The 13659-nt window shown below is 33.7% G+C and overlaps 1 protein-coding gene across 1 annotated transcript; it reads left to right on the forward strand.

Annotated features, from left to right (window-relative positions):
- Nucleotides 1-10280: 10280 nt before the first annotated feature.
- LOC111914814 (laccase-15) lies at nucleotides 10281-13134 on the forward strand. Its single transcript, XM_023910519.3, has 6 exons — nucleotides 10281-10373; nucleotides 10617-10768; nucleotides 11282-11526; nucleotides 11612-11740; nucleotides 11839-12774; nucleotides 12892-13134. Exons 1-6 carry the CDS (start codon nucleotides 10281-10283, stop codon nucleotides 13020-13022), a joined length of 1686 nt encoding a protein of 561 aa, XP_023766287.1. The 3' UTR covers nucleotides 13023-13134.
- Nucleotides 13135-13659: the final 525 nt, after the last annotated feature.

Here is a 13659-nt window from a genome sequence, read left to right on the forward strand (position 1 = left end):
CCAAATCTTGCTCTATCGTAAATTCACTATTTACGTCGCCCCGTGTCATGCCGGTTCTGTCGCGAAACTTCGACAGGTCATAACTTCTTCGCTATAACTCGGATTTCGGCGTTCTTTATGTACAAAATCCTTGTAACATATACTACAACTTAGTTAAGATTATTCCTTCAATATAATCTTCCATCAAAAAGTCATTTTTGACACTCATTGTCTCTAAATTGACTAGCCCTGATCTACGGCGTTACACATAATGACATGGTTTAAGTTTAATTAAATTAAAAATATAATTTATTAATAGATTAAACCATCTAGTATTTTGAAAGTTTAAAATACACCCTTATAATATTATAATATTAAAAGTTTAATAATTATATATATGTATAAGGCAAGTCAGTCTTACCGTTAGTAGGCCTCATTGACGAAGTCGGTCTATAAGGGGGTATAAGGTTATTGTCTATAAAATGGTGGTTTAATGAGTGTCCACTCTCACCCACCGCTTCCTTGACTGGTAGAGGGTCGTTAGACGAACGGGTAGGACAAGACATTAATTCTCATTAAAAGTATAATGAATATTTTAAGTAACTAAATGTCTTACAAATTCCCAATCTTAGCTACTTATAAAAAATGTGAATTTGATGCTAACCCATAAAATTGCACTTTTCACCTTGCCAAGTCGTTAGTGGAGCATGTGTGGTTAACCGATACACTAACTTGGACTAACAAGGGTGGTAAAGGGTAGATCGATGTTTGTCATAGATCAATGGAGCGTGTGTGGTTAACCGAACATTTATTAGATGATAATTGACATCGAGAGTACCAAACTAATTTGCATGGTTATTCACACCTTGTTTGTGATCCTCAACATCCTAGTCACAAACTTGAAGAGCATAATCAAGATTAAATATGCCATTGAAAAGTTCAATGAATCTCAAAGGATCTAGGAATTTCAATTCATTTAAAACCTAAATTTCATTTTCATTTTTCATGGTGGAAATTGGTAAATAGTCATTTACCTACCTTCAAATATTTTGCAATTGGATTACGACATCCCTTTTCCGAATTGTAAAATATTGTGTTGGGTCCTAGCCTTAATATTTCATTTGGGTGTTATATTAAGGACTTAAATCAACTAAACTTGAATTTCTCCCTTATAAATGTCTAGTTTTGACAACTATGGTCTTCCCGAATCTTATGGGAAAATCTTTTCTCATGAAGATGATGTCCCGTGATTGGATCGTGGAGACGGAAATCATACTTCACTTCCTCCACCTCCTCCAATAATTCTTCGTGACCCACAATTTTGTTGACTTGAAAAGTTCAAGGTCACTCAAACCGTATTGGCTAGCAAACATCAAGATGGAAGGTCTGTGTGTGAACATGTCTTGGAGATGAAGTCACACATTGACATGCTGAGAATGTTAGGAGTCGATGTTTCAAGGAAGCCGGCTGTTGACTTGGTACTTCAGTCGCTCCCTGAGTCATATAGTGAGTTCATTAAGGACTACTATATGACAGACATGACCCTTATCGATCTTACCTATTTGCTTGTTGCTGCTGAATCAACAATGATTTGGCGCACTGGTAATGCAAATTTGATTGGAAGATCTACTTCCCAAACTTCCATGGACATTGACAATGGTAACATTAGAAGTCCAGAAAAGATTTATCTTTCCAAGGGAAAAAGAAAGGCTAAGTCTGAGATAGTCCCATGTACCATTCCCAAAGAGTCGATATGTTTCTATTTCCAAGAGAAGGGGCATTGGTTGCGAAGCTGCCATATTTACCTGAAAGATCATAAGGATGGTAAAGTCAAAAAGTTTGACTCTGCTTCAGGTAAGTCCACTATCTAACTCTATTAAGTTCCTGTTTGGAGAGTCTTAATACATGATGTAATGTAATTACATTTTGATGTTTTGTAGAATTGAATAAAAGAAAGGAAGCTTAAAGGAAAAGCAAGCTGATTCTGATCGCGAAGAGATGGATTTCGAGCATGGTTTGATGATCATAATTTTGAGTTGTTTCTTAAGAGTTGTGATAGATTGCTTAGGAATAGATAACAACATAGTTCTCACTTGTAATTGCATTGTAAGTAAAAGTTTTCCGCATTTTGTAAATAAAGAAAAAAATTATTTTTATTTTATTTTAAGTTTCCTTACAATGACATTTGTGAAAATTGTTGTTTATATGTTTCCACTGATAGCAATATTGGAAAATGGATTTGATTCTTTCGTTTGTGGTAGTGTCATAATTTACCAAATAAGGAAAGATTTTTATTGTAACGCCCGCAGATCCGGGCTAGTCAATTTAGAGACAATAAGTGTCGAAAATGACTTTTCAGCAAAAGATTATTTAGAATAAAAAATCTTAACCAAGTTGTAGAATACATCTCAAGGTTTCCATATATATAAAGAACACCGAAATCCGAGTTATAACGAAGAAGTTATGACCCGTCGAAGTTTTACGGCAAAACAGACACGACATCGGGAAGCGTAAATAGTGAATTTACGATAGAGCGAGTTTTAGCCTTAGAGATCTAAATGAAAGTCATAGAATACATTAAACCGAGAGCGTCCATAAAAAGAACGCCCAAATTTGACTTCGTATGAGGAAGTTATGATTTTTCGAAGTTTCGGCTTAGCAGTGTACAACCCAAAGTTCGAATATTAGATCGAGCTGTTTTAGCCGACACAACCTAAACGAGAATCGAAGATATCATTATTAGTAGCATAACAATAAAAAGACAGACGAAAACGAACGTCGGATGAAGGAGTTATGGATTTTTAATGGACCCATTATGTCCTGGCCGGTTAAAAATACAAAAATTTAAAATAAAGTCAAAATTAGCCGACGAAGTCTAAACGAAAGTTGTATAATACATTCTCGCCTTAGTGTGGATATAAAGAACGTCGAAAATGGAGCTCGTATGCGAAAGATATGAATTTTTAAAGTTTAGACTTGAATTTGCGAAACTTGTTGCTCGATTGATGACGTGGCGTGATCTGGACCGTCGCTTGCTGATCACGCCTCACTTCGGATGGATGACACGTAGCCCTTCGCATACGCCCAACGTTTGCATCCGGCCCCCTATGTACGAGTACGCCTCGCGTACAAAGGCCTTACGCTCCGCGTCCTAGCCTTCCTCAGCCCATAAACAGCCACGTCGCACCAAGAGACTTCGGACGCGTGTCTTTGGTGTACACCCAACGTACTTGAAACTACGCCCATCGTAGTGCGAGCCTTCGCGGCTATAAAAGGAGGCTGAGGGCAACCTCATTCTTCACTCCAAAATTCACTCTCTCTAGTTTCTTTCTCTCTCTAGCTCCCCAAACCACCCCTAAACCCTAGGTAAAACCCCTAGCACCCGAGGGTTTGGTTTCGGAAACGCTGCTCCAAGCAAAGCCCGGTTTTCGATAAAACCCGCTGTTTTGTCGAGGGAAATTATTTTAAGAGTAACGAAGTGTTGTCCGAGTACCGAGTCACCACCGTATCAAGTGAGTGCATAGTTACTTTCATCTTACACATAGATATTAAGTATTTTATATGAATTACGTGTTATGTGTGCATATTATCTGAATACATGCTGTCTATGCTGGATGAATGATTTTATACATGTTTTAAATGATTTAAACTGTATATTTATTTTATATCTACAAATATTTTGGGATAAAATATGGGTAGATGAAATAGTTGGTGTGTGATGAAATAAAATGATGAGAGATAGGTGATGATAATTAGGTGAGGATAGATAGGTGATGATGAATCGTTGATGTAGGATGAAGGATACTATAACCTTGTCCGACAATTTGGAGATGTAGTCATCTACCAGAGTATAGATGGCGACCACAGACTATTATAGACAACCCCGTGGAAACACCAACATGCTCATAACCTGTAGGTTATGGATTACGAATTCAGGCGATGTTGTAACTACGTATTCATGCGATGATACTCTAACACCTTACTATGAATTACAAGTTCAGACGATGTTATAACTATGTATTCATGCGATGATACTCTAACCCCTTACTATGAATTACGAGTTCAGGCGATGTTGTAACTACGTATTCATGCGATGATACCCTAACCCTGGTTGGGCACGTATTGAGGGAGTAATCCCTGAATCAATATTGTCTATGCGATGTAGGCTATGATCCTTAGGGAGAGTCCTTAGGAACAAACATATAAGGAAATGCGATGTAAGGAGATGAGAGGTAAATATGATGTAGGAGACGACCCTTAAGATAAATCCTTAGGGAAGGTACTTAAGAGTAAAGAAGATAATGGGGATGGGTAATTGGGTTACTTGTTTGATGATTAAGCATAATAATTATATTATTGTGGGTTGAAAACCCTATGTACTCACCAGGTTTCCCAACCTGACCCACTCAGTTTATTTATATCACAGGTGTTGATATGAAGTCACATTACACTGAGAGATTAAGGAGATATAAATCACTATTGATAATGAATGTAAGTTCTGTTTATGCTTATGTTTCTGTATTGACAATGACACCCCAAATGTTTTAAAATGAATAAAAATACTTTTCTTTGGAAATGCTTTGAAAACGTATTTATCATGTTTTACTGGGAACAAATTCCGCAACCTTTTTATTAAAAGAGATACTCTAATTTTTATAAAGCATAAATAAAATCGGTTTTTTCTGGCCGTGAAATTAGGGATGTCACACTTATCACCCAAGTTTCAGTTGGATAGAAACTTGGAATCATGCAAGTTGTATTGTGTGATGAATGCGAATCTTCATCTTTGGGAAATTAAGACTAAGTTCTTGTTCACATGTATATGTGAGTCAAGTGAAGGACTAGGGGATCGGGCACACTTTGTTGTGCATTGGTCCAAGTCCACCACAAAGAACGATAAAACTATTTGTCATGATTTACTAAAAGTTTAGTAAATATGGTTATACTTACAAGATTAAGTATAATTCTGAGTCATTGAAAAAGTTTCAATGTATAGTAGAACGAATAAGAAGAATCAAATTAGGCATAAAGATAAAAGTTTCTCCAATCTGAAAATAAGGAGTAGTACTTGAGTATCGTGTTTTATGATCATCGTAGTGATTATGAAAACCATATCACAATTAGTCCTCTAAGAACACCTTAGTGCACTTGTATGGCTAAGAAGAGGAATCATGAATTGTTGAAATGGTTAAATTAAGAAGATAAATCATACTTCGTTCCAAAATCGAGTCTTAGAGACATTCTCCAAGATCGAGCCTTGCGTTACATGATCTTAAGAAACGTTTATAACACTTATCAAATGTAGAGTAAAATATTTTCTACTCTTGTACATTTGAAATTGGTAAGTTGTGATGTTGTGGATAAAACAAAGACCAACTAAGACCAATTGTGTGAAGTGTTTGTCTTGATAAGAAACCCAACTAACTCTTGAATATTTGTTTGTCAATAATGTTTCTTGACAAAGTGAATATTATATGTCAAGAGGTCAGTGGGAGTCTTAAAGATCTTGAAAAGGTTCAAGAACTAATCAAGAGTAAACCTATTGTTAATCACTAACACACGACTTGAGTTTGATAACCTATCGTGTTGACATATTCTTGTTTCTGTGGCCATTCCAGTTAAAGTTAACTATGCATGTGAGTTCTATGAGTTCTCAATTATTTGCATAACAATCCGGAAGCAATGGTAGGCCCCTGTGTTGCCAGATGGAAAGAAATTAAGATTGAACAAGTTCAGTCCATATGAGTTTGGATTTGTCACTAACCTTGTCTTGTGATAATGGTTGGAAATGACATTTTCACATGGATAGGAACATATACACCATTAAATCTAAGAGTCATAAGGTTTCTCTCCAATTCATGAAAATGATTGTGAGGAAACACTTTCACTAAGTAGATTTAAGGAGATAGCAGTTGTGTTAATTGCATTCTCAAATTCGATTATGATTACGGCATCCCTCATCATAGTTCAAATTGTGAGAAGTGGCAAATAGTTTGAACATTCAGAACTTATTGCTGTAAGTTCTGAAATAGTTTAGACACACAAATAAGCTTCCAAATAAATGGTGTATGAGCTTAGATAAAGGCTTATCGAAGCATCTCGTATCAGAAATCTGAACTTTGGAAAGAAATTCAATAAGTATTGATTTCTAAAAGTCCAGCTGATTTCTGAGTACATGTCAAAGCTAGTAGGAGTATAATTATTATGGTGAGTGTTGTCAGTTAGCAATACTATTTGTAGGAAACAACGTTCTAATTTGCAAAGTTGCAAAATTTGAAAAGTTGTTTTCTATAGTAAGGAAGAGGATACTTATATTTTATTTCGAATCTAAAAGTTAAGATCGAAGTATTAATAATTATTCAAATTTTAAGGTTTTTAAAATAATAATTAAGGAAACTTGAAAACCCTAAGGGAACCCTATGTATTTTCGAAAATAAGGGTGGAGGCTAGGGTTTCAAGAACCCTAGCCTTATGTGAAAATCGAAGGCCTTTAGGGTTTAATTTCTATAAACCTTAATTTTGATCTATTCATTATTATGCACAATCAAATAGAAAACTATGACTCTAATACCACTGATAGGTTTTATAGGTTATAATTTAAAGCATAAGGCGAAATAACTTAACCCTTAAGTTCACATGCGACCTATTTGGATCTAAGTTTTCTCTAATGATATGATAACAATAATCTAATGAACATCAAGAACCCCAAGGAAGCCCTACAATAATCGAAAATTACAAGGGATTAGGGTTTACATACATTTTGATTATTATAGCAAATAATCAAGTGAATTCCTTTCTTTAAATGTCTTGGAAAGCAAGCACCAAAAATCCAATTCCTCTAATGGTTTGTACCCAAACACTGACAATTAGAACACTTGAGGAGAGAGGAGTAGGAAAATCGACTATTCCTTTGGTAGAAGTGATGGACGAAAATAATGAGTCAAATGGTTCTAGTTATAGCTGATACAAAGAGACTTGGAAACCCTAATTTGAATATAATACTATTATTTTAAATTTGGTAATTATCAAACTCCTTAATTATCTTTTAAGAATTAATCGAATGCCCTTTAAAAAACTCCCAAAAGCATTCATGACCCGTGGAAGGTTATGAAGTCTTTCTTGTTCAACTATTGGACAATTACAACTTAAGTCATTGCACTTTAATTAATTCAATTAATCTCAAAATTAATTCCAATTAATTTATGATTAATTATTAATTAAATAATACTATTTCTAATTAATATATTAATCTCATAATATATTAATAAATTATTTATTTCTATTTATTAATTATATAATAAATCAATAAATCAACATCTTTCTCCAAAAGTCATTATAGTCAATTACTAGTTTTAAGAGCATCCTAAAAAAAACTTTGTTTTAATTCAAGTATATATCAATTTAGTTATTGGTTTAGACACCTTAATCCAATAATTAATTGATCTGAAATTGATCATATTGCTTTACAGGATGTAGTTCGACATCTCTTCCAGTGAATTTAAACATCTATGTGGTACGGTTGAGAGATGTTTTTAGAGGTGAAGTGGAAGATGGAAAATGAAATGATAATAATATGTATCTGAAATCCGAAATGATCATGTTTCGGGTTGAAATATCATTGTAAATATCACACCATTTGTTACGTCACGAGTTAGAATCTCTTTACAAAAGAAAAATGTCATCTCATCTCACTAATGATGTTGAGTGCTCCAATTGATAAATCATTCTTTTAGCCATTGTAACCCTTTATAGACATACATGACACATCCAACATCCAATGAAACATTACAAATGTCTGCCATCAATCGAGTTAAATTCCAATCGTGAAGTCAAAGACATTCGTGTGCAACCTTACGGACATTCATGACCTATTAAACGATTGTGATCTTCTTCAAGTATAAACGATATTTTATTATACATTATAAAATTTCAAGAATAATTCACAAAATAAACTTCCATTTTGACTTCAAAAATTAACAACACGTTTCTAACTTGTCAATCGTTGAAAAAGAGTCATTTAAAACAAAATTTTCGAAAGTATTTTTATACTATAAACTATCAAACATACACGTACAAGTATATATGTGTATCAAAGAAAATATCTTTATGGATTATAATTTCTCTCGTTTTCTTAAATGTATGAAAATGACCGATTTTAGATTATGATAACGATAATGTAATCATCTTTTCTATAAATATAGTTTTTCAAATTTATAAATAACTTCATCCTTTAATTACTTTTGTAAATAACGTAAATTATACGTAATGGCAACAAAAACCATCTTCTTTAAAACATAGTAACCAACATTATAAGTGTGTAAGTGACTATGTGTTGTCATGTGCAATTAGCAAACGGAATCAACGGATTTACGAAAAAATTAATTTAATTTCGTCTTTTTATTACTTAATATACATATTAATTAACATTTACACTGTATGTTTGTTATCATACAATACTGCAATATATACTTACATACAATATCTGGATTTTCATGTACAATATTTGGATTACCTCATAAGAAAAGATATATGATATATCGATAGATCACATTCAATACAACTATATATGGTAATATGGGCATGAATAAATTCCACATTAAAATTTATTGTTTACCAATCTATGCAATCAAATTCTAACCTTTGTTCACAATCTTTAACCAATTTATTAAGTGTATTTATTAAGTTAATTTGTTCACTGATTTATTACTAATTTGTTCATACCTATATTGAGAAATATTTGTTAACAAGTTGAAATATGACTATATTAATTGGTAAAGAAAATGATTTTTATTATATGAGTTAGTAAAAACTGGCAAGGCCCGTGCAAAAATAAGTTAGTAACCCTTTATTTATATATAAACACAACAACAAATATGTTTTGCGACAAACCTATTTGGAACGATATGGTGTCTTTGCTATATGCTGCTCTAAAGCGAAAACTAGACTATGCAAAAGCGATTCTAAGACGAATTGAAAAATCTAACTAACGACGTTGACTTCCATCACTAAATGATATGCATGAAAAATTTTCTCCTATTTTTCGTTGACCGAGAATTTTGGAAACCCTTTAGAATTGACAAGATATTGCTAAAGGCATCCACAATCCATTGAACTTTATGAGATCATCCATTAAACATTTATACAATATCACCCACAACCCATTAAATACCCATCAATCATAATCACCACTTTATTCATTCTATTGAACCATTTCATGATCATTTCACTCTTCCATTCAACTTTACTCCATGTCATCACACACATTCCATTCAACTCTTGTTTAATCATAGTCATCATTTCATTCAATGCTTATACTACTTGCATTATGGATGTTCTAATAGTAAGGACATGATGGCTTCACAACCTTCTTCATGAATTGTGTTGCCTGTCCACAAAGGCCACGATTGTTTACTGTGACGACATCAACATGATACATATGTCTTCCGATTCATTGTAGCATTAGTGCACTAAACATATTGAGATTGATATTCACTTTGTTTAGGATAGTTTACTCATGGCCTTATTGGTTTCATGTTCCATCATTTGCTCAATATGCATACATCTTCACCAAAGGCTTATCTACATCATTATTTTTTGACTTTTGCTCTAGTTTAAACGTTCTGATTTCGGAGATCTCGTACCAACAAAACTACAGGGGGATATTAATTATTGCATGTGTATTATTAGATGTATTTATTCAACTTTGTTACAGTTCGCTCTATGACCTTATTATCTTGTATTTATACTTGTATCATACAACTTTGCAAGTGAGGAAGAGTATTCCATGATAACATGAATTTGTTTTGTTTTGTTTTTTTAACAACAAATCTAATTTATTCATAAACTACTTCTCAATTTCACTTATATCCACGAAGAGACTTGAACCGTCGACCTTAAGGATGGAGGACAATACCTGATACCGTTGAGTTAGAAGCCATTTGGTGATAATATGAATTGGTTGTCTTAAGATATTTTAAAATATATATGTTCGAAATCTGAAATGAAGTAGTCTGTGATCCAAAGGACGTATCCGAAATAGGTATTTCCAAATTCCAACCGGATGAAATATATTGGCACTTCTAATAGTCATTTTTGTGAAATATGTCGGTCATTTTTGTCTTAATTGTATTTTACATTACACCATTTTTGTTTCTTTCTAACCTGTAAGTCAACTATGATATATAAAAAGGTTAAAAGAAACACGTTACTTTTTTGAATTGTTATCACCTCACACTTAATGCAAGTTGTGTATAAATTCACATCACTTTGACAAGAGATAAATGATATTCTCACCTTTCAAGATGGCTTTAAGCAAAAATATTGTGGTATTGGTCCTTTTGTTATTTGCAAATTTCATTCATTCGGAAGCATGGCGTCGACATTATAAGTTTTTCGTAAGTATTTTTCTATAGGAATGATAAGTATTTTTTTTAAAACCAAAGGGCGTCTAGCCCCGTGGTATTAGATTTTACCGTTAATCTTTTTTAAAATTGAGAGTTTAAGTAGTTTAAGATTATATTATATTTTTTTGTTAAAAAAAGTATTTTTCCTAAAAGAATGAAGGCTAACATTTTTCGTCCATTTATTTTAGTGATGAATATGTCATACGCTTAAAGTATACTTATTTGAATGTGTAGGTGAAGGAAGCATCATATACACGACTTTGTGCAACAAAAAACATTTTAACAGTAAATGGGCAATTTCCAGGACCAACGTTGTATGTTCACGAAGGAGATACAATTTATGTCAAGGTCCATAACAATGGAAGATACAACATCACCATTCATTGGTATGAAATCATTTTTTTTGCATACAACATACTGAAAATACTGCAGAAATCTTTTATTTTCTGCTATGTCATTGAAGGTATTTAGCTATTTGACTAATAATCAAACAATTTTTATTTTTATTTTAATAAGAGAGAATAAAGTCTAAGAAATATCCATGTACAAAAATTTAAAACTACTTTTCAAATTTTCTTCTAAGACATAGTTTGATTTTTTATACACAAATTAAATTACAAATGTTAAAACATAATTTAGGACAGTCCAAAAGATGCATTATTTTTTGCACAAAATCTACACATGTAGACCAATAAACAGTTAAGGAATCTCAAAACATAGGATACGAATTCATTCACACACAAGAATAGCACTACAACAGGAATGTTAAAAGCAACATATAAATTACGAGAACACAGGGTTACGACTTATGTGGTTTAATCATAACTTAATAGAAACACTATATTATCCTTAATCTTTACAAAATATTTACAAGTATTTGAATGTGTTCAAAACCTCAGGCACGGTGTAAAGCAACCACGGAATCCATGGAGCGATGGTCCTGTATATATCACACAGTGTCCGATTCAACCAGGCGATTCATTTAACTACAAGATCATATTCTCTGAAGAGATTGGGACACTTTGGTGGCATGCTCATAGTGACTGGCTTAGAGCCACTGTCCATGGTGCTATCATCGTGTACCCCAAACATGGAAGGAGTTATCGCTTTCCCAAACCTGATCAAGAAGTGCCCATAATTTTCGGTAAGTAGACATGTTTCTATATTTTCAAAATTTTAATACAGAAATCAGAAAATGTTCATGTTTTGTTGTGTCGAATTCTTCACAGGCGAGTGGTGGAAGGAAGATGTTAGGGAAGTGCTCCGGGAATTTGTTGCATCGGGTGGTGGCCCAAGAAACTCCGATGCTTATACCATCAATGGTCAACCTGGTGATCTTTATCCGTGCTCGAGCCAAGGTTAGTTTGGTAATTTTGATACCCTAAATTAAAGCTCAAACTTTAATGAAACCTATATATTTCAAGAGTTATTTTTCATAACTTTTTATCCTTTACAGATACCTTCATGTTAAATGTGCAATACGAGAAAAGGTATCTTTTGCGTATGGTAAATGCAGCGATGAATGAAATCCTTTTTTTCGCCATTGCCAATCATTCACTAACAGTTGTGGGAGCCGATGGTAGCTACACCAAGCCATTCACAAAAGATTATGTAATAATCGCCCCTGGTCAAACACTTGATTGCTTGTTAGAAGCAAACCAAAAGGTGAGGGGTAGTTACTACATGGCTACTAGAGCATATTCTACTGCCTTGCCTTTTGATAACACCACCACCACCGCAATCCTTAACTATGATGGTTATTCCTTACCAACCACCACCTCACCTCTACTCCCTTCATTACCATTTTACAACGATACCACTGCAGCTTTTGACTTTCTTGGCAACCTTAGATACCCAGATCCGCTCTTATTCCCATTAAACAAGTATGATACACGGATAATTTCCACAATTTCTGTAAACACACTCCCATGTGCGAATGCTTCTTGTGCTGGACCAAATGGTAATCGACTAGCGGCTAGTATGAACAACATAAGTTTTGTATCTCCGTTTATTGATATACTTGAAGCATACTATTATCACATCAATGGCGTTTTTGGCACACAGTTTCCTAGGGTTCCTCCATTGTTCTTCAACTTTACGAGTACCAACTTACCAACGATCCTACTAACGCCAAAGAGGGCTACAGAAGTGAGGGTGATCCGGTATAATTCGACCATAGAAGTGGTTTTTCAAGGGACCAATTTGGTTGCTGGGCTTGATCATCCTATGCATTTGCATGGATTCAATTTTTACGTTGTGGGATGGGGATTTGGTAACTTTGACAAAAAGAAGGACCCCAAGAACTATAACCTTGTCGACCCGCCATACCGAAACACTGTCATTGTTCCGATAAATGGATGGGCTGCGATTAGGTTCAAGGCTCATAACCCAGGTAATGAAGATACATAGCTAACAACAACCCTTTTGTAGTTTATAAACTAATCATTTGTGTTTTCTTACATTATCTTTATACTAATATATTGTCGTTCTCTTAATAAATCCCGAACAGGAGTATGGTTTTTGCATTGTCATTTGGAACGTCACCTTACTTGGGGTATGGAAACAGTATTCATAGTTAAAGACGGCAAAAAGGCTCAAGAACGCATCCTACCACCACCACGACACATGCCACGATGCTGAATTCGACTATATTAGCATAATTTATAAATCTTTTACAAATTTTATGATGTACGTCAACAGTTAAGATTTATAACCGGAGTGATTCATATGTGTTGGGTGAATTGTAAACGTGACTACATCGAGAAAAACCACTTTACTAATAGAAAATAACACATCCTTATAAATTGTAAGATTGCTCATGCAAATTTAATGATATATTATTTTGGGTAAATTACACGAATCGTCCATCGTATAAGTACAAAAGACATGTTTAGTTTCTATTTTCAAAAATTAAATCGAACTATCCATGTGTTATGTTTTTTAACTTTTTTACTCAGGGCGTCTCTGAAGACATAAATGACTATTTTTCCCTTAATAATTTATTATTATTATTATTTTTTACATTTTTTAAACATTTTTTAGAATAAAAAAAGAAAAGAAAATGATACCTCCCCCCAAACTACACGTCCACACCTCAACCCACTTCTTCTCATTCCCGATAAGTAAGGGCAGTATAGTCGTTTCAAGTGTGTCAAACAATGAAGCGAACAAGTTTAAACTAATAAGGGATGAAACATGCTAGTTTAATAAAAATGAGGGACGTTCCGAGTTAATTTTTGAAAATAGGACTAAATGTGTCTTTTGACACCTCCACGAG

Source organism: Lactuca sativa, chromosome 6 (assembly GCF_002870075.4).
Source record: "Lactuca sativa cultivar Salinas chromosome 6, Lsat_Salinas_v11, whole genome shotgun sequence".
Taxonomy (NCBI): domain Eukaryota; kingdom Viridiplantae; phylum Streptophyta; class Magnoliopsida; order Asterales; family Asteraceae; genus Lactuca; species Lactuca sativa.